Genomic DNA, 22,866 nt, shown 5'->3' on the forward strand with positions numbered 1-22,866 from the left:
CAATCTATGAAACACCTGTGGGATCAAAATGCTCAGTACACCCCTAGATGATTACCCTGAGGGGTAAAGTTTCCAAAATGGAGTCACTTCTCAGGGGTTTCTACTGTACGGGTACCTCAGCGGCTCTGCAAATGCGACACGGCGCCCAAAAAACAATCAACCAAAATCTACATGCCAAGTAGCAGTCCTGCCTTTATGAGCCCTGCGGTGTATCCAAGCAGCAGTTTATGACCACATATGGGGTATTGCCGGACTCGGGAGAAATTGCTTTACAATTGTTGGGGCGCTTTTTCTCCTTTATTCCTTGTGAAAATGAAAACAATTCAACATTTTAGTGGAAAGAATGTAGATTTTCATTTTCACTGCATAATCCCAATAATTCAGCAAAAAAACTGTGGGGTCAAAATGCTCACTATACCGCTAGATAAATTCCACGAGGGGTATAGTTTCCCAAATGGGGTCACTTTTGCTGGGTTTGCACTATTTTGGCCCCCTCAGTGGCTTTGCAAATGTAACATGGGGCCGCAAACCATTCCAGCAAAACTTGAGCTCCAAAAGTCAAATGGCGCTCCGTCCTTTCTAACTTCCGCCGTGTGTCCAAAGAGCAGTTTATTACCACATATGGAGTATTGCTGTGCTCAGAAGAGTTTGCTTTACAAATATTGGGGTGTTTTTTCTCCTTTATCTGTTGTAAAAATGAAAAAAATCTGAGCTAAAACTACATTTTATTAGAATTTTTTTTTCCGATTTTCAATTTCACGGCATAATTACCATAAATTCAGCAAAAACTGTGTAGGGTCAAAATGCTAACTATGCCCCTAGAAAAATTCCCTGAGGGGTGTAGTTACCAAAATGGGGTCACTTTTGGGGAGTTTCCACTGTTATGGTCCCTCCAGGGCTTTGCAAACACGACATGGCAGCGAAAACCATTCCAGCAAAATCTGTGCTCCAAAATCCAAATAGCCCTCGTTTCCTTCTGAGCCCTGCCGTGAGTCCAAACAGCAGTTTATTACCACATATGGGGTATTGCCGTAATCGGGAGACATTGCTTTACAAATGTGGGGTTGCTTTTTCTCTTTTATTCCTTGTACAAACTAAAACATCGTATGTTTTTCAGAAAAAAAGTAGATTTTCATTTTCACAGACCAGTTCCAATAAATGTAGCAGAAAACCTGTGGGCTAAAAATGCTAACTATACCTCTTGAAAAATTCCTTGAGGAGTGTAGTTTCCAAAATGGGGTCACTTTTGGGGGGTTTCCACTATTTTGGCACCACAAGACCTCTTCAAACCTGACATGGTGCCTAAAATATATTCTAATAAAATAGAGGCCCCAAAATATACTAGTTGCTCCTTTGCTTCGGAGGCCGGTGTTTCAGTCCATTACCACACTAGGGCCACATGTGGGATATTTCTAAAAATTGTAGAATCTGGGCAATAAATATTGAGTTGCGTTTCTCTGGTAAAACCTTCTGTGTTACAGAAAAACTGTATTACAAATGAATTTCGTAAAAAAAATAAAAATGGAAATTTGTAAATTTCCCCTCTACTTTGCTTTATTTCCTGTGAAATGCCTAAAGGGTTAAAATAATTTATGAATGTGGTTTCGAATACTTTGAGGGGTGCAGTTTTTAAAATGGGGTGTTTTATAGGGGGTTTCTAATATATAAGGCCCTCAAACCACTTCAGAACTGAACTGAACTGGTCCCTGAAAAAATAGCCTTTTTAAATTTTATTGAAAATGCGAGAAATTGCAGCTAAAGTTCTAAGCCTTGTAACGTCCTAGAAAAATAAAAGCATGTGAAAAAAACGATGCAAACATAAAGTAGACATATAGGAAATGTTAACTAGTAAATATTTTGTGTGGTATTACGATCTGTTTTACAAGCAGATACATTACAATTTAGAAAAATGCAGATTTTTGCAAATTTTCTCTAAATTTTGGTGTTTTTTACAAATAAATATTGAATTTAACGACGAAATTTTTTCAGTGTCATAAAGTACAACATGTCATGAGAAAATATCAGAATCGCTTGGATAGGCAAAAGCATTCTGGAGTTATTTCCACATAAAGTGACATGTCAGATTTGCAAAAATCGGCTGTGTCCTTAAGGGGTTAAACACTGAGTCACAGTTAATGGTTCCAAGTACAGCCTCTGTGAGTTAAAGTATGAGTCAATAGACTCTGGGGGGCCGAGCTGATTAAAAGTATAGAGAGCTTCTCTAACTAGACGGGATAATCATTACCGCAGTCATTTGAGGTAGTTCAACGTGGAAACATCCTCTGACATCACAGAAGTCAATACCGAGGCAGACCAAGGTTCCCTAGAAGGGGATTAAGAGGCTCCATAGCCCTTAAAGTAAATCATGATGACCAAGCAGTCTAGGGCTCTGCGTTATGTCGCAGTTCCCCCTGGAGCCGGTGATTTTGTTTTCATCTCTGACACCAGATCCCTTCCTGTAGGGGGCGCTTCCCACTGTCTTCTGAAGCTGGCAAAGTATAACCTTTCCTACGGTTGAGGATCATGCAGTCCGGCTATTCAATAGATTTTAATTTGCTTCCTTTGGAAGGATTGCTACTGCTCCTTTAAATCTGGTCATCCTGGATGTCTCCTTTCTACAATTCCTAGAAAGGAAGATCTTAGAGGAGGTCCCTACTCCTGGGAGAGGAACTGGGAGTGTATTCTCTTGCAATTCTAGCTCCTAAGCCTTTGGGCAAATGAAGGTATCGACCTCCGATTCTTCAGCAAGAAGAACACTCAAATAGGAGACAATCACATCCATGGAAATGATTTCATGGCATCCCTAGTCTTGAAAGATGCATACCTTCACATATAGGTTTTCTGAGAGGCAGAAAAAATGGCTAAGAACAGCTGTGTAGATAGGAGGCAGTGTCAAGCACCCTGAAATTCACAGCTCTTCTGTTCAGGATTTCTTCAGCTCCTCACACCTTTTCTAAGGTGGTGACCACTATAGCTGCCTGTAAGGACACCGGGGATACCGGTGGTTCCATACCTGGACGATTCATCGGATGCTCCATCTTCAAACTACTGTCAAGTAATCCCAATGCATGTTGGTTAATAAATTGGGAAAGTCAGACATTGTTCCAGCAAGAACAAACTTATTCTTAGGCTTGGTCATAAATTACCTAGAGATATTCTCTCCCTTCCTCCTGCCTAGCAGGTAAGAATCTTGGCAGCAGAGGGTCTTATGTTCATATCAGCAGCTACAAAAGCAGTTCTTTGGGCATTAGGGCACTTGCGCCTCCAAAGAGAGATACAGAACCTAAGATTATGCAACCCAGAGTGGTTAGACAATAGGTGCACCCTGTCATTTCAAAACCGTAAATCTGTCAGATGTGGAAACATCTTAGAAATGGGAGGTCCCTGATCCATAATCTGGATCCAGTTGACTACTGATGCATATCAACTATGTTGGTAGTACACCTGCAGTGGTGTACAGTACTCAAGGAGTCATTTCTAGAACATTATGTCCTTGATACTAAAGGAACTCAAAGCCATATTATATACTCTGCAAGTCCAGGGGAAAGCAGTCAGTCTAAAGTCGGACATCATAATCTCAGGCAGGGTCGCACCCGATCAGAACCCCTTCTCAGGGAGGTGGGAAAGCTCTTGATATGGACAGAGTTGAACCTACCCATCTGTCTGCTGTATATATTCAAGGCTTCCTCAACATTATTGCCGACTGACTAAGTCTAAATCTAACAGGCCTGTGACCAAGGTCTCTGTATCTAGAGACCTTCAAGCAGTTCACCAGGATGTGGAAATATCTCATGGCGAACAGGTTCAGCACTAAGGGGGAAACATTTATCTCCTTTTATCAGGGGCGCAATCCCTTGGCAGATGCCCTGGCCATCCCTAGAAGGTTTCTGGCCTATGTTTTCCCTCCCGTTTCCTTGATACCTAGGGTATTGATAGGGATCAGGCGACGGTAAAAACCATCATACAGTCTTGGTTACAGTGGTCATGGTGTTTCTAACTCATTCTGATGAGTCGAAGATGTTACTGGAGACCCCCCCCCCCCCCATGTGCAGAACTGGGTGTCTAACAGCACTCAACTCTGCCAGGACCTGAAGAATATAAAACTGACAGCCTGAAGGTTGACCAGCCCCTTTTATAATCTAAAGGGCTCTCCAATGAATTTATGAAGACCTGCCCACAGTAGAGGTCTGGATCTACCAAGGCTTACACAAGGGGCGTTCCACTCAAGGTGTGGATAGTTTAACAACATCCTACACTTCCAGAAGGAACGATTCGGAAAAGGACAGCCTATTGACCTGAACAGTCCAAAATTTAGCCCTGGTCCGCTTTTTGGGTAAGATCCTTGTCACAAAAGCCCTTGGTGAAAAGGTTCCTGAAACGGTCTGCTAAATGAGACCTGTTATCCTCAGACCTATTGCAAAATGAGACTTTTGCCTGAGTCCTAAGAGGTTTATGATTACCTATCTCTGAAGGTCTGGAAGAGGTCCCACATAATTACCTATCCTAAAAGGTTATTTCCCTCCATAATCAAGGGCAGACACAGGTGGTGGAGAGCCCCGTTTAGGGGTGTGTGTTGCCCCATACTATCCAATGGTTTACCGTGGCACACTACGTTGTGTAATTTCGACGGTGCACCAGTAACTGTAAGCCACTGTCTCAGTCCCTTAATTTTATTGTACGGGGCTCCTGTGCATCTGCACGGTATGCGCATGTGTGTGTCCGCCCCTAACCATAACATCTGTCAAGAGAATAAGGGAACTTCAAGCCTCGTCATCAGTGGATCTATACATCAGATATAGCTACTACTAAACTTCACTCCAAAGTTCCTAATTTGTAACCGGAAATCAGGTCAACTCTCTTCCAGTGTTCTGGCATGTGTCTTCCTCTCGCGGGGGACATAATCTCCATTCCTAGATATCTGCTATTGTCTCTGAGTAAGAGTTTGGGAATGTTGAGAATTTATTGTTTCCTGAAAGAAACAAAAAGACTTAAAATCCTCCAAACCTACCCTGGGTAGATGAAGTGTAGAAGTCAGTAGTCTGGCTTACGTTTTATATCCCCAATTCACTTAATTTTTCTAAAAACTACTCTACTAGTGCAGTGGCCACCTCTTGGGCTGAATAAAGTCTGATCCCGCTGGATCAGATTTGCTGTGCAGCTTGGAGCCCGCATTTAGTATTCATCAACCTTTTATAGGCCGAATTTTTGGTTCTCCAAAGAGATGGCTCTTGAACGGTCAATTTTGAGTTCCACCAGTCAAAAGGGCCCTCCCTAAGAGGTTACTTCTTACGATTTCCCCATTATTGTGCTGCTGTAGGACGTAAGGGAAGAGTAGATTTCTAACGTTAATCTGTTTTCCCTTAGTCCTAACAGCAGCACAAGCTTCCCACCTAATTAAGGCTACTACTTTTTAATAAACACATTATAGGAGGGGCTAGATGTCCATATGTAGGGACGAGGCTCTAGTTAATTCGTTTAATTAAATTAAAAATTCCATCTGTCCTGCTAGTTCACAGGGGAAGAAATACCCCATTATTGTGCTGCTGCTAGGACTACGGGAAAACAGATTAACGATAGAAATCTACTCTTCTGAGACCTAGCTGTTTTATCCAGAAGAAAGCCAAACCAGATTGTCTAGGTTATTATGGACAATTTATTTTCATAGGGGAAAGAAAAGTTGTTTTTTACTATATACACAACTTGCTCTGTGTGGGACCGCTTATGGATTTACTGCAGAGTTCACCCATTGAGTAGTATCACATGCAGGTTTTACTGCAGATTTAAGGCTTCTTTAATGTGTGTCTCGCTCGCACTAACTGTAACTTTGATACCATTAGTCCTGAGATAAAGGTCTGTCCCAATTTTAAATGTTGGTGTTACTTTGCCATTACTACCTCTTGTGGTAACCAGAGTTTGGCTACTTTTACTGTACAGAACACTTCCCTATATTTATGATGGGAATGCTCCCAACACAAATACAATGCACAGTTCTTGGAATTAATATTGCATATGCAAATTCTTTGTATAATAAATACATATACACACACACACTGAATAAAAAAAAGTCTACACACCCGTGTTAAAATGCCAGTTTTTGTAATATAACAAAGTCAGTAAAAGATTACTAATTTCAGAAATTTTTCCACCTTTGTGACCCATAATCTGTACAATTACATTGAAAAACAAACTGAAATAATTTAGAGGGGAAAAATAAAAATAATGTGGTTGCAGAAGTGTGAACTCCCTCTTATAATTGGGGATGTGGCTATGTTCAGAATTAGTCATTCACATATAAAACTCATGTTAAATAGTAGTCAGTACACAGCTACCATTATTTAATGTGATTCTGAGTAACCCCATATAAAGTTCATCTGTTCTATTAGGATTTTCCTGACATTTTCTTTGTTGCATGTGACAGCAAAAGCCATGGTCCGTAAAGCGCTTACAACACAAAGGGATCGGATTGTTGAAAGGCATCAGTGAGAAGGGTACCAAAGAATTTCCAAGGCATTAGATACACCATGGAACACAGTGAAGATGGTCATCAAGAAGTGGACTACATTTGGCACAACAGTGACATTACCAAGAACTGGACGTCCCTCAAAACTTGATGAAAAGACAAGACAAAAATTGGTCCAGGAGGCTACCAGGAGGCCTACAGCAACATTAAAGGAGCTGCGAGACTTTCTAGGAAGGTACTGGTTGTCTAGTGCATGTGACAACAATCTCCCGTATTCTTTATATGTCTGGGCTGTGGGGTAGGGTGGAAAGACGGAATCCTTTTCTAACAAAGAAAAACATCAAAGCCCGGCTATGTTTTGCAAAGACCCACATCAAGACTGACAAAAGCATGTGGGAAAATGTGTTATGGTCTAATGAGACCAAGATTGGACTTTTTGGCCATAATTCCAAAGGTATGTTTGTCGCAAAGATGACACTGCACATCACCAAAAGAACACCATACCCCCAGTGAAGCATGTTGGAGGTAGCATTATGCTCTGGGGCTGTTTTTCTGCAGCTGGAACTGGGGCTTTAGTCAAGGTGAAGGGAATTGTGAACAGTTCAAAATATCAGTCAAAACCTGCAGGCCTCTGCTAAAAAGCTGAAGCTGAATGGGAATTTCACCTTTCAGCGTGATAAGAATGTAAGAATGGCTTCACCAGAGGAAGATCAAAGTTTTGGAATAGCCCAGACCTGAAGCCTATTGAAAATCTGTGGGGTGACCTGAAGAGGGCTGTACACAGGAGATGCCCTCACAATCTGACAGATTTGGAGCGCTTTTTCAAGGAAGAGTGGGCAATAATTGCAGAGTCAAGATGTGCCTTGCTGATAGACTTCTACCCAAAAAGACTGAATGCTGTCATAATGGCAAAGGGTAATTCAACAAAGTATTAGTTTAAGGGTGTGCAGATTTATGCAACCACATACTTTTTGGTTTTTATTTTTGCACCCAAAAAGATTTCTGTTTGTTTTTCAATGGAATTGTACAGATTATGGGTCACATTAAAGGTGGAAAAAGTTCTGAAATGATTCAACTTGTACTGACTTTGTTATATGACAAAAACATTTTAACAGGGGTGTGTAGACTTTTTATATCCACTGAATATGCGCCTTAACAACTGCAGTGTTATGATCCTTAGCTTTCATTTTATTTGTTGGGCTGCCAAATAATTTTTAAATAAATTTATTTTGTGACAGTGCGTTTTTTTTTTATACCATTTCATAAATTTTATTGGATTTAGGGGGGATTCACAAGAGCGTGTATTCGGTCCGTGCGGGCCGCGTGGTTTTCACGCGGCACGCATGGACCAATACAAGTCTATGGGGCAGTACAGACAGTCCGTGCTTTTTGCGCAGCGTTTGTCTGCTGCGCAAAAAGCGCGACAGGTTCAATAACTCTGCGTATTTCGCGCATCACGCACCCATTGAAGTCAATGGGTGCGTGAAAATCACGCGCACCACACGGAAGCACTTCCGTGGGACGAGCGTGATTCGCGCAACAGCAGTGAAAAGGATGAATGAAAACCGAAAAGCACCACGTGCTTTTCTGTTTCCGAACATCCAAACGGAGTGTCTTTGCGATGAGCGAAGCCGGACAAGCGTACCGAACTTCACCGGGTTCGGCCAAACTCGTTTTGGCCGATCCCGGCAAAAAAATTATCGGTACGCGACGTCGGGAGAGATTCACTGTGCATGGTGCTGAAAGAGTTAAACTGTTTCAGCACCATGGACAGTGACTTGCGATCCCAAAATACATGAACCTGTAAAAAAAACCGAAGTTCTAACTTACCGATTACTCCTGTCTCCTTCCTGCAGTCCGACCTCCCGGGATGACACTTCAGTTCAAGTGACAGCTCCAGCCAATCACAGGCCAAGCACAGGCTGCAGCCAATCACAGGCTGCAGCGGTCACTTGGACTGCCGCGTCATCCAGGGAGGTGGGGCCCGATGTCAAGAGAGGCGCGTCACCAAGGACGCGTCACCAAGGACGCGTCACCAAGGCAACGGCCGGGAAGTTCTCGGTAAGTAGGAACTTTATCTTTTTTTTTTACAGGTTTTTCGCTGTTGTGTTCGGCATTCACTGTCGAGGGTGCTGAAAGAGTTAGCTCTTTCAGCACCTTGGACAGTGACGGGCGTCGACAAGCCTCATCTCTATGATGCCGGCTGCGCGAAAATCACGCAGCCGCGCATCAGACACGCATGACACACGCAGCTGTCAAATGGTTTTTGCGCTCGCAAAACGCCGCGTTGTTTGCGCGCGCAAAAACGCAACGTTCGTGTGAATCTGGCCTTAAACTGTGCAAAAAATTAAAAAATGTGGTTTCCTTCTTTTACATTTTGCAAATAGAGTATTAGAAAGGATTTTCACCTATTCTGCTCATCCAGACTGGCTATGGACATAGGAAAAATGCAATGCCTTATTAAACCTTCTTTTCACTTTTATTACTACATTTTTGTACATACAGTGAAGGAAATAAGTATTTGATCCCTTGCTGATTTTGTAAGTTTGCCCACTGTCAAAGATATGAACAGTCTAGAATTTTTAGGCTAGGTTAATTTTACCAGTGAGAGATAGATTATTTAAAAAAAAAAAAAACAGAAAATCACATAGTCAAAATTATATATATTTATTTGCATTGTGCACAGAGAAATAAGTATTTGATCTCCTACCAACCATTTAGAGTTCAGCCTCCTCCAGACCAGTTACACGCTCCAAATCAACTTGGTGCCTGCATTAAAGACAGCTGTCTTAAATGGTCACCTGTATAAAAGACTCCTGTCCACAGACTCAATTAAAGGGGTTGTCCGAGATACCAACATTTTTTCAAAAACTGTGTCATACATTACCCCTTATACAGACAACCTAAATAAAGCATTATTTTTTTTAAAAATTCTACTTAGCACATTTCTTCTTTGAGTTTAGCACAGTTTGTTTACATGCAGTTCAGGTCTGGTTTGTTGATCTTTCCTTGTTATGAAACTTTTTTCCCGTGCACGCTCATTGCAGGCTGCAATGAGCGTGCACGTACCTTCCAAGAGTTCACGTGAGCTGTCCTTGCTCCTCCCCGCTGACCTCCTTCACTGGACTTGTCTTCTTGCTCACATTCTTGAAGGATGGTGAGCAAATGTTCTCCCCCCCATTATGTTTTTCACATTTATGTTTTCTTTCTCTTTTCAGGTCTATAAACCTCTTCGTGTCTACCCTCACCCTCGTCCACCCTCACCCTCGTCCACCCTCTTCTATCTCATGTCTCTCTCCACTAAGGCCATGTTCACACAGAGTTTTTTTGCAAGAGGAATATCTGCCTCAAAATTCCGTCTTGAAGTTTGCGGCAGATTTACCTCTCCCTGCACGTTGATTTTTGCGTCGTTTTTCCCGGAGTTTTTTGTGCGCTGTTTGCGTATTTGTTTGCCGCTTTGTTCGGGGCGTTTTTCGCTTCGTTTATCTTGGCGTTTTTTGCTTGTTTGTTTGCGTCTTTTTTTGCGATGTTTTTTGCTGTGTTTTCCATTGCGTTTATCGTAGCCTTTTTCACGTCGTTTATCATTTCTTTTTTTGCGTCGTTGTTTGCGCCTATTTTTGCTGCGTTTTTCGTTGCGTCTTTCGTGGCGTTTTCCCAGTTGATTTTCGCTGCGTTCTTTGCCTCTGTTTGCGGCGTTTTTCGCGTCTTTTTCCGCGATGTTTTTCGCAGCGTTTTCCGTGGCGTTTATCGTAGCCTTTTTTGCGTCGTTTTTCGCGTCTTTTTTTTGCGGTTTTTTTCTGCGTTTTTCATTGCGTCTTTCGTGTCGTTTTCCCTGTCGTTTTTCGTGGCGTTCTTTGCCTCTTTGTTTGGGGCTTTTTTCACGGCTTTATTTGCGATGTTTTTCGCGGCATTTATCGTAGCCTTTTCGGCGTTTTTTTTTTGCGTCTGTTTTTTGCGGCGTTGTTTGTGGCTTTTTTTGCTGCGTTTTTTGCGTCGTTTTCCGTGGCGTTTTTCGCCCGCGGCAATTGAGCGCCGCGGGCATAAAACAACGCGAAATACGCTTTCTCTGCCTCCCATTGAAGTCAATGGGAGGTCAGAGGCGTAAACGCCCGAAGATGGAGCATGTTGCTTCTTTTTCCCGCAAGGCAGTTTTAATGCTCGATTTTAATGCTTTTTACAACAAATTGCAGCATAAATCACGCACCAAACACGCTTGTTTGGTGCATGGTTTTCACGCATGCATCTACTTGAGTGTAGGTGCATGATAACGCACCAATAGAGGACATGCAGTATTTTTCACGCAGCGGACTCTCGCTGCGTGAAAACGGCCCCATCGAAATAAATGGGTCGCGTGTGCTGTGCGTGGTTTCGACGTGGTGTGAATGGGGCCTTATGCGCGATTTACACTAGCGTGAATCAAGTCTGTGTGCTGTGCTTTGAAAAAACGCACAACACACGCAACCCATTTATTTCAATGGGGCCGTTGACACATGTGTGACTTTTCACGCAGCAAGAGTCCGCTGCGTGAAACATACTGCATGTCCTCTATTGGTGCGTTATCATGCACCTACACTCACATTGAAGTCAATGCATGCGTGAAAACCACAAACAGCACACACGTGTTTGGTGCGTGATTTACACAGCAATTTGTTGTAAAAAAGAAGAAAAAAATGGGCTGGCTTTGTGAGTGCGTGAATAACACATGACAATCGAAAAGCACACTGATGCATAAGGGCGGATTTAAACGAGCGTGTGCGTTTTGCGCACACAAATACGGTGGCGTTTTGCGTGCGCAAAATGCACTTGACAGCTCCGTGTCATGTTCATACGGATGCGCGGCTGCGGTTTTCGCGCAGCCGCCATCATTATGACACTCTGGATGTTTGTAGCACGTGGTGCTTTTCTGTTTACATTCATTATTTTACTGCTGTTGCGCGAATCACGCTCGTCCCACGGAATTGCTTCCATGGGATGCGCCTGATTTTCACGCACCTATTGACTTCAATGGGTGCGTGATGCTCGAAAAACGCAGAAATATAGAACATGTCGCGAGTTTACGCAGCGGACTCACGCTGCGTAAAATTCACGGACTGTCTGCACTGCCCCATAGACTTGCATAGGTCTGTGCGACCCGCGTGAATACCACGCGGGTTGCACGGACGTATAGCACGTTCGTGTTAATCCGCCCTAACGCAAACACATGGATGGGATTGACGCAAGTTTTTCACGCGCAGAAAATACACACGCTAGTGTGCATGAAGCCTTACTAATGGACGCTGTTAGACAGTGACCATTAATAATGAACTAATAATAAATTTTTAAATAAATGAGAAGGACATAGAAAAAATATTGTAATAAAATAACACACATAACACTGGTTAACAATTTTATTAAAAATAAAAAAGGTGTCATTGAAGTAGTCCTTGAACTTGATGTAGTACCAAGGACCCAACCTGTAAAAAACACCTAATAACTAAGAAAAAAAAAAAAAGGGATGCTTAGATACACTGCTCATGTGTGATACTGTTAGACCATGTATCAAAGCCTACCGCAAGGTAGCCTTAGTAACATTACCCAAGCAGACAGTGTCACACATGGGCCATGTATCTAAGAATACCACATGTTAGGCTTAGATACAGGGCCCCAAAACACTAATCTTAGGGTATGTTCACACGGCAGCGTCCGTAACTGCCGAAATTACGGGCTGTTTTCAGGAGAAAACAGCCTTGTCGTTTCAGCCGTAACGGCATGTGCAGGCGCTTGAACGCCGCGTCCATTACGGACGTAACTGTAGCTGGTTTTCCATGTAGTCCATGGAAAACGGCTCCATTTACGTCTGAAGAAGTGACATGACACTTCTTTGGCGCGGGCGTCTATTTACGCGCCGTCTTTTGACAGCGACGCGTAAATATACGCCTCGTGTGAACAGACAAACGTCAGCCCATTGATTTCAATGGGCAGATGTTTGCCAACGATTTCAAACCGTAATTTCGGACGTAATTCGGGGGTTAATACGCCCGAATTACGTCCGTAAATAGGCCGTGTGAACATACCCTTATACAGGAATAAAAAGAATGTCATCTGGGGTCCTGTATCTAAGCCTACATTGTGTTAGGCTTAGATACAGGCTCCATGTGTGACACTGTTTGTTAGACCCTGTATCTAAGCCTAACAATGTAGGCTTAGATACAGGACCCCAGAAGATCTTATCTAGTTCAGGACGGGGCACCGTTTAGCCATTTTTAGCACGTGTTAGTTAAATGGCTATAACTTTTTTATTTGTTGGGCTAACGACGTTATTTTTGCGACGTTTTTTCCGTAGACAATGCAGGTTTATTTTTTTATCGTTTTTATATACACCTTTTTTGCCATTTTAGAATTTTCATTCATAAAGTTTGAAAATAATAGTAAAAAAATAAGCTTTTTTACGTTTCAGCTATTTTTTTTGGTAATAACATAGTTTTACCCTAAAATAGACCTTTTATTTGTAATCGTCATTGTTTACCGTAAATTGTAATATATTACATGTCAATATTAGGGTAATTGGGTCAGCGCTAGCGTTACAACAATGATTGACAGGGGGAACGGTATTTTTTGGGGGTGGGTATTTTATGTGTATTTATTATTTTTATTTTTTTTGTACTTTACTATTTTTTTATTACTATGGTCTGTCCCTCAAAGGTCAAAAAAGACCTTTGGGGAACATTATATATTTTTTTTTCTTTTTTTTTACACCATCTTTTCCACTGTAACTGGAGCTGCACAGCAGCCCCAGTTACAGGGGAAATCAGCCCTCTCATAGTGACGATTGTCACTAATAGGGCTGTGCTGGGTCTGATTAGACCCAGCAGCAGTCTGCCACTAACGGTACCCGGTGATCATGTGACCAGTCACATGATCACCGGGAGGAATAGAGACAGCGCCGCTGCTGCTGCCTCTATTCCTATACACAGCGTTCATTGAACGCTGTGTAAAAAGACATCGGAGAAGACAGAAGCAGCGAAAGCTGCTTCTATCTTCTCCTCCGGGTCCCCGGCAGTCACTGACAGCCGGAGACCCGACATTCCCGCAGGTGCCGTCCCTCTTCACTTTTTTCACTGTGAACACGCATAGGCGCGCTCACAGTGAAAAAAAGCTGCATAGGCTGGGCGGGCACCCGCAGAAACGACACGTCTCCAGTGACGTGTCGTGTCCCATCCGAGGTCACGCTGGGGCGAGACCATGTGATCGGGACACGACACGACAGTGGAGGAGGAAGAAAACGTGACGTCAGAAAACAGGTGATCGGAAGAAAAGAGCTGCCAGAACGGAGAACAGAAGCGAGATTGCACAGGTAAGTATATTAGGGAATATTTAATGTGTGTATTGTGAGTTTAACTTTTAAATAAAAATATATCTCGGACAACCCCTTTAATCAGTCTGACTCTAACCTCTACAACATGGACAAGACCAAAGAGCTTTCTAAGGATGTCAGGGACAAGATCATAGACCTGCACAAGGCTGGAATGGGCTACAAAACCATAAGTAAGACGCTGGGTGAGAAGGAGACAACTGTTGGTGCAATAGTATAAAATGGAAGACATACAAAATGACTGTCAATCGACATTGATCTGGGGCTCCATGCAAAATCTCACCTCATGGGGTATCCTTGATCCTGAGGAAGGTGAGAGCTCAGCCGAAAACTACACAGGGGGAACTTGTTAATGATCTCAAGGCAGCTGGGACCACAGTCACCAAGAAAACCATTGGTAACACATTACGCCGTAATGGATTAAAATCCTGCAGTGCCTGCAAGGTCCCCCTGCTCAAGAAGGCACATGTACAGGCCCGTCTGAAGTTTGCAAATGAACATCTGGATGATTCTGAGTGATTGGGAGAAGGTGCTGTGGTCAGATGAGACTAATATTGAGCTCTTTGGCATTAACTCAACTAGCCGTGTTTGGAGGAAGAGAAATGCTGCCTATGACCCAAAGAACACCGTCCCCACTGTCAAGCATGGAGGTGGAAACATTATGTTTTGGGGGTGTTTCTCTGCTAAGAGCACAGGACTACTTCACCGCATCAAAGGGAGAATGGATGGAGCCATGTACCGTCAAATCCTGAGTGTCCCTCCACCAGGACATTAAAAATGGCTCGTGGCTGGGTCTTCCAGCACGACAATGACCCGAAACATACAGCCAAGGCAACAAAGGAGTGGCTCAAAAAGAAGCACATTAAGGTCATGGAGTGGCCTACCCAGTCTCCAGACCTTAATCCCATTGAAAACTTATGGAGGGAGCTGAAGATCCGAGTTGCCAAGCGACAGCCTCGAAATCTTAATGATTTACAGATGATCTGCAAAGAGGAGTGGGCCAAAATTCCATCTAACATGTGTGCAAACCTCATCATCAACTACAAAAAAGTCTGACTGCTGTGCTTGCCAACAAGTGTTTTGCCACCAAGTATTAAGTCTCGTTTGCCAAAGGGATCAAATACTTATTTCTCTGTGCACAATGCAAATAAATATATATAATTTTGACAATGTGATTTTCTGCTTGTTTTTTTTAAATATAATCTTTCTCTCACTGGTAAAATTAACCTAGCCTAAAAATTCTAGACTGCTCATGTATTTGACAGTGGGCAAACTTACAAAATCAGCAAGGGATCAAATACTTATTTCCTTCACTGTATATTTTATATAATCTTTTTAACTTTTCCCCCAATAGCTTATAAAAGACGTTTAGGTGACTTTAAAACCTTATTTTGTACTTTACGGTTTTCCAGTGTAAATTCACAGGTGTCCCAGTTACAAGGGAAAACTGTTCTCTATTGTGATATTAGTTACAGGAAAAGCTCAATCACTAGGTTGAGGGAATTGGCTATTGATTGAATGTGACTTACAAGCACTCTCAAATGTCCTCGTCAGCAATAGTGGAAACTCTTTGCACCCACTAGTTTATGGGCCTCTTATAGCTGCCTTTGTTAGGCAACGTCCATATTTGGTTTGGTTCAGAATTGATTCAGATTTTTTTCTTTAAGAAAATGAAAGGAATCTCAGTGATACAAAAAGACTGCACCCAGTGGTAGTTTTTTTTTTTTTTAACTAGCCAACTTCTCTAAATAAACGCATTGGTAGGGTTAACAGATGTCCATACATAAGTAAGCTACTTGATGTAGCTTACTTATGGATATACATCTGTTAACCCTACCAATGCATTTATTTAGAGAAGTTGGCTAGTTTTATAGGCTTGATGTATATAGAAAATATTCTTATTACCTATTAAAGCGAGGATCTGCATAGGCATCAGGAATGTTCAGAACTTCACCTGTTCTGGCAACCTGACCAGCGATACCTTTTTCGATGGAAAATCTGTAGGAAGCAAAGAAGAACTACATTAAAAAAAACAAAAAAAACAGGCAGCTGAAAAAGGTTCATGCAATTATACACAAACAAGTGTTATAATTCAACCAATAAGGTAATGATAAAGGTTCAACATCTCTAATATTTATTTATTTACCGGATTTCTTTGGTCTTCTTGAAAACTGGCTTCCCTTCATCCTCTTCACCAATGTCAAAAAGATCAGAATACAACTCCTTGTTTTTGTGGTCTACCTGAAAGAGTGCACAGCGATCTGCATTCACCAGGTTCTTTGCATATATCTGCAAGAAAAACACACGATGAACTGGTAAACCTTTGTAAATATTTTATCAATTTGAAACATGTGCTTTGGTCAAGTTGGCCTGCTCTATCCTCTAGCCTAGCTATAAAAGATGGCCTGTTCTAGAGACCTTTTAACCTGTTAGTGACCGCCCATTAGTGTTTTTAGATCGGCACTAACAGGCATTATTCAGATGCAGTAGCCTTTTTACGGTGCTGCATCAGAATAAAAAAAAGCAGTTAAATCTCCCTGCTCTCATCTACTGGAGCCCTGCTCGAACGGGCAAGATAGATATCAGTAACCCCACAGATGCGGGGCTTAATAGCGAGCGCCGCATCAGAGTGGTTTTGGAGGGAGGGAAGGGGCTTCCTCTCTCTTACCACTGGCACCCTGATATACAAATGCACAGTGCCGGTGTCCTCCACTAGTTAATGCCTGCTAGGCCATGCCTAGCAGGCATTAAAAAAAAAAGTTTAATAAAAGTTTAATAAATAAATCAAAATCTCCAAAAAAAATCTAAATGAAAAACCCACTTTTTCCCCTTACATAATGCTTTATGAAAAAAGTTAAAAAGTTACACATATTTATTATCCCGCGTCCGTAACAACTCCATCTATAAAGCGATTACATTATTTTACCCGCTCGTTGAAGGCCGTAAAAAAAAAATAAAAAAAAAAAATGCAAGAATTGGTATCAATAAAAACTACAAGTTGTCCCGCAACAAACAAGTCCTCATACAACTGCACTGGAGGAAAAATCTAAAAAATAAGAAAAGTTCAAATATGGAGACATAAAACAAATAATTTTGAAAAAAAAAGTGTTTTTACTGTGTAAAAGTAGTAAAATGTAAGAAAACGACACTACCGTTCAAAAGTTCAGGGTCACTTAGAAATTTCCTTATTTTTGAAAGAAAAGCACAGTTTTTCTCAATGAAGATAACATTAAATTAAATCAGAAATACACTCTATACATTGTTAATGTGCTAAATGACTATTCTAGCTGCAAACGTCTGGTTTTAGAAGGCTAATGGATGATTAGAAAACACTTGAAAACCCTTGTGCAATTATGTTAGCACCGCTGTAAACAGTTTTGCTGTTTAGAGGAGCTATAAAACTGACCTTCCTTTGAGCTATTTGAGAATCTGGAGCATTACATTTGTGGGTTCGATTAAACTCTCAAAATGGCTAGAAAAAGAGAGCTTTCATGTGAAACTCGACAGTCTATTCTTGTTCTTAGGAAGGCTATTCCATGCGAGAAATTGCCAAGAAACTGAAGATTTCCTACAACGGTGTGTACTACTCCCTTCAGAGGACAGCACAAACAGGCTCTAACCAGAGTAGAAAGAGAAGTGGGAGGCCCCGCTTCACAACTGAGCAACAAGACAAGTACATTAGAGTCTCTAGTTTGAGAAATAGACGCCTCACAGGTCCTCAACTGGCAGCTTCATTAAATAGTACCCGCAAAACGCGAGTGTCAACGTGTACAGTGAGGAGGCGACTCCGGGATGCTGGCCTTCAGGGCAGAGTGGCAAAGAAAAAGCCATATCTGAGACTGGCTAATAAAAGGAAAAGATTAATATGGGCAAAAACACACAGACATTGGACAAAGGAAGATTGGAAAAAAGTGTTATGGACAGACGAATCGAAGTTTGAGGTGTTTGGATCACACAGAAGAACATTTATGAGACGCAGAACAACTGAAAAGATGCTGGAAGAGTGCCTGACGCCATCTGTCAAGCATGGTGGAGGTAATGTGATGGTCTGGGGTTGCTTTGGTGCTGGTAAAGTGGGAGATTTGTACAAGGTAAAAGGGATTTTGAATAAGGAAGGCTATCACTCCATTTTGCAACGCCATGCCATACCCTGTGGACAGCGCTTGATTGGAGCCAATTTCATCCTACAACAGGACAATGACCCAAAGCACACCTCCAAATTATGCAAGAACTATATAGGGAAGAAGCAGGCAGCTGGTATTCTATCTGTAATGGAGTGGCAAGCGCAGTCACCAGATCTCAACCCCATAGAGCTATTGTGGGAGCAGCTTGACCGTATGGTACGCAAGAAGTGCCCATCAAGCCAATCCAACTTGCGGGAGGGCCTTCTGGAAGCATGGGGTGAAATTTCTCCCGATTACGTCAGCAAATTAACAGCTAGAATGCCAAAGGTCTGCAATGCCGTAATTGCTGCAAATGGAGCATTCTTTGATGAAAGCAAAAAAATGAAAAAGTTGTAAAAAATACAACTTGTCCCACAAAAAAGCAAGACCTTATACAGCTATGTCGACATAAAAGTAAAAAAGTTATAGCTCTTTAAATGAGACGATGGAAAAACTTAAAAAGTAGCTTGGTCATGAAGGCCTAAAATAGGCTGGTCACTAAAGGGTTAATATATCAAATTTTAAATAAATCCTGGTTGCAGAATGAAGAATTTGATAGTTAAGCAACTAATTAGCATAGTCAATAGTGTAGTACATAAAGTTATTAACCGATTATTTAGTGCAGAATTGTACAAAACATATACCTACCTACACAGGAATGTCCTATGATATATGGTACCTATTTATTCCTAACCTCTATATGTCTCATGTTCATTAAAGGGGTATTCCGGTTACAAGAAGTTACCCCCTATCCGTAGGGTAAAGGGTAACTTGCTGATCGGTGGGTGTCAGACAGCTCGGTCCCCCACCGTTTACCAGAACGGGGAGCCCGAAGTTGCCCGAACCCCAAATTTGAACCGAGCGGCAGGTCACTCATGCGCACTGCCGCTCCATTCATTCTCTATGGCAGAGCCGGAGATAGCCAAATGCAGAGTTCGGCTTTTTCCGGTGCCTCCATAGAGGATGAATGGAGCGGCAGTGCGCATGAGCGACCTGCCACTCAGTTCAAACTTGGGGTTCGGGCAACTTTGGCTCCCCGTTATCGTAAACTGTAGGAGTCCGAGTTGTCGGACACCCACTGATACGGATATGGGGTAACTACTTGCAACCGGACTACCGCTTTAAGATGTTTTTGCCTCTAGGTGTTTCTCGATGATATTTGATTTTCTATTTGGTCTATGCTTTTATTATGACAAAATAAAAATACTTGAATTAGAAAAACAAAACAAAAACATTTACTTACCATAATATGTTCAAGTAAAGAATCTATTGCAACTATGTTATCAAAATATGTTCTGCAAAAGAAGAAAATCTGATTTACGCAAAAGGTAGACATTTATGGAGAAAATTAATGTTATGAAAATACATAAATCCCCCGATTATTTATGCTGACTAGAGTGGAACAATGCTCCGAATGACCAAATCATCATGTGCAAAGTCACCTCTGGAAGATTTCACAATTTTAAAACCTTTGAAGCCATATTTTTTCTTTTTTATGTACTGTATTTATTTGGACATCCTAATTTTGCAAATATAGTTTTATTAAAAATTAAATTTTGTGTTTGCGCTGCAGCTTCTATGAATCCACAATACATAGAAGATGCATAATGCCGCTATAAGCCAAATGCATGAGTCAGGCTATGTTCACATCTATTTTTTTCCTTTCATCTAAAGTATATATCGGGAGGAGCCCGGGGAAGCCCCTGACGTCACTGTCCTTATATGGACAGTGACGCTAGGGGCTTTGAGGCTGGAGATTCCGCTTCTTGAGGGATTCACTGATGTCATTGTCGATATACAGACAGTAACACCAGGGGCTTCTCCATTCCCGAAGTCTTTTGCCAGAGCGCTACCGATGCTCTGGCCCGGGACTCCCTAGTTTAAATCCCTGACAACACTGTCCATACATGGGCAGCAACATCAGGGACTTCCCCAGGTTTGGAATCCCCAGGCCGAGCGCTACCTGATGCTTTTCTCTGGGATTTCAGCCCTGGGGAAGCTCCCCGAAGTATACAGTTAGGTGCAGAACTATTTGGACAGTGACACAATCTTCATGATTTGGGCTCTGAATGCCACCATATTGGATTTGAAATGAAACAACAGAGATGCAATTGAAGTGTAGACTTTCAGCTTTAATTGAAGGAGTTGAACAAAAATATTCTGTGAAACGTTTAGGAACTGCAACCAATTTTCTACACAGCCTCCTCATTTCAGGGGCTCAAAAGTAAGTGAACAAATTAACATTACCATAAATAAAATTGTTGTTTTTTTTTAATACTTTGTAGAGAATCCTCTGCAGGCAATGACTGCCTGAAGTCTGGAACCCATGGACATCACCAAACGCTGGGTTTCCTCCTTTGTGATGCTTTCCCAGGCCTTTACTGCAGCTGTCTTCAGTTGTTGCTTGTTTGTGGTGTCTTTCTGCCTTAAGTTTTGTCTTAAGCAAGTGAAATGCATGCTCGATCGGGTTGAGATCTGGTGATGGACTTGGCCATTGCAGAATATTGCACCACTTTGCCTCCGAAAACTCCTGGGTTGCTTTCAGAGTGTTTTGCGTCATAGTCCATCTGTATTGTGAAGCGACGTCCAATCAACCTTGCTGCGTTTGGCTGAATCTGAGCAGAAAGTATATCCCAGAACTATTCAGAATTCATCCGGCTGTCTTCAGTTTCATCAATAAACACTAGTGACCCAGTGCCTCTGGCAGCCATGCATGCCCATGCCATCACAATGCCTCCACCATGTTTTACAGAGGATGTGGTGTGCTTTGGATCATGAGTCGTTCTAAGCCTTCTTCATACTTTCTTCCATCGTTCTAGTACAGGTTGATCTTAGTTTCATCTGTCCAAAGAATGCTGTTCCAGAACTGGGTTCGCTTTTTGAGATGTTGTTTGGCAAAGTCTAAACTGGCCTTTCTATTTTTCAGGCTGATTAATGGTTTGCATCTTGTGGTGAACCCTCTGTATTTGCTCTCATGAAGTCTTCTCTTTATGGTAGACTTAGATACTGATGCACATACTTCCAGGAGAGTGTTCTTCACCTGGGTAGATGTGAAGGGGTTTTTCTTCACCATGGAAAGGATTCTGCGATCATCCACCACTGTTGTCTTCCGTGGACGTCTAGGCGGAGTTCACGAGATCGCCAGTGCGCTCTTTTTTTTCACGAATGTAAAAAACTGTTGATTTGGCCCCTCCTAACATTTGTGCTCTCTCTGATGGATTCCCCAATTTTTTTTAGCCTAACGATGGTCTGTTTCACTTGCATTGAGAGCTCCTTTAACCTCATGTTGTGGGTTCACAGCAACAGCTTCCAAATGCCACACCTGAAATCAACTCCAGACATTTTACCTGCTTAATTGATGATGGATTAAGGAGGGAATAGCCCATGCAGCCCATTAAAGGGGTTTTCCCACGCAAGACATTTATGACACATCCAGTGGCGTAACTACCGCAGTAGCAGCCGTAGCGGCTGCTACGAGGCCCGCAGCATGAGGGGGCCCACTTTGCCCGCCGGCACGGGCCCCCCTGCCTCCCTTCCTCCCATGGCCAGAGGCTACGCTAGCAGCCGCTATGTCTGCTACAGCGCGACGCCACGGTTGTTCCTACAAAAGACATGCATCCCCTATCCACAGGATAGGGGAATACATGTGTGATCGCTGGCAGAGATAAGGAGAACGGGGGACCGAAAGTTCCCCGAAGTTCTCCATGACAAACCTCAGACTTCCGGGATCTGTCTGCAGCTCCATAGAAATGACTTGCGCACCGGTCGCGCTTGTGCACATACGTGACCAGCGCGCCTTTCATTTTTATTGAACTGCGCAGACGCCGGAAGTCCAAGGTTTGTAATTGAGAACTTCGGGGGACTTTTGGTCCCCCATTCTCCTTATCGCTGCCAGCGATCACACATGTATCCCCTATCCTGTGGATAGCGGATGCATGTCTTTTGTAGGACAAACTATAGGCGGCCGTTTTTTGTTGGGGGCTGACTGGCGTTATCTATAGGGGGGGCTGTCTGGCGTTAGCTACAGAGGGGGCTGTATGGCGTTATCTCCAGGGGGAGGGCTGTATGGCGTGATCTCCAGGGGGAGGGCTGTATGGCGTGATCTCCAGGGGGAGGGCTGTATGGCGTGATCTACAGGGGGAGGGCTGTATGGCGTGATCTACAGGGGGAGGGCTGTATGGCGTGATCTACAGGGGGAGGGCTGTATGGCGTGATCTACAAGGGGTAGGGCTGTATGGCGTGATCTACAGGGGGAGGGCTGTATGGCGTGATCTACAGGGGGAGGGCTGTATGGCGTGATCTACAGGGGGAGGGCTGTATGGCGTGATCTACAGGGGGAGGGCTGTATGGCGTGATCTACAGGGGGAGGGCTGAATGGCGTGATCTACAGGGGGAGGGCTGTATGGCGTGATCTACAGGGGGAGGGCTGTATGGCGTGATCTACAGGGGAGGACTGTATGGCGTGATCTACAGGGGGAGGGCTGTATGGCGTGATCTACAGGGGGAGGGCTGTATGGCGTGATCTACAGGGGGAGGGCTGTATGGCGTGATGTACAGGGGGAGGGCTGTATGGCGTGATCTACAGGGGGAGGGCTGTATGGCGTGATCTACAGGGGGAGGGCTGTATGGCGTGATCTACAGGGGGAGGGCTGTATGGCGTAATCTACAGGGGGAGGGCTGTATGGCGTAATCTACAGGGGGAGGGCTGTATGGCGTGATCTACAGGGGGACTATCTATAGGGAGCGCTGTGTGGCGGAATCTATAGGGAGGCACTATCTACAAGGGGGGGTTGAGTGATACCCAGGGGAGGGGGGGCCCCAGTCAAAAGTTTGCTATGGGGCCCAGTCTTTCCTAGTTACGCCCCTGGACGCATCCACAGGATATGTCATAA

General features: G+C 43.1%; 1 protein-coding gene across 1 annotated transcript in view; it reads right to left on the reverse strand.

Moving 5' to 3' along the window:
- PDE10A (phosphodiesterase 10A) overlaps positions 1-22,866 on the reverse strand; it is a 235,733-nt gene that overhangs the window by 65,572 nt on the left and 147,295 nt on the right. Inside the window, exons 10-12 of the mRNA XM_075862555.1 lie at positions 19,218-19,269; positions 15,958-16,100; positions 15,717-15,809 (exon numbers count right to left, since the gene is read on the reverse strand). Coding sequence (XP_075718670.1) covers positions 15,717-15,809; positions 15,958-16,100; positions 19,218-19,269 — 288 coding nt within the window. The remainder of the gene's footprint in view (positions 1-15,716; positions 15,810-15,957; positions 16,101-19,217; positions 19,270-22,866) is intronic.

This window comes from Rhinoderma darwinii, chromosome 4 (genome assembly GCF_050947455.1).
Source record: "Rhinoderma darwinii isolate aRhiDar2 chromosome 4, aRhiDar2.hap1, whole genome shotgun sequence".
Classification (NCBI taxonomy): Eukaryota; Metazoa; Chordata; class Amphibia; order Anura; family Rhinodermatidae; genus Rhinoderma; species Rhinoderma darwinii.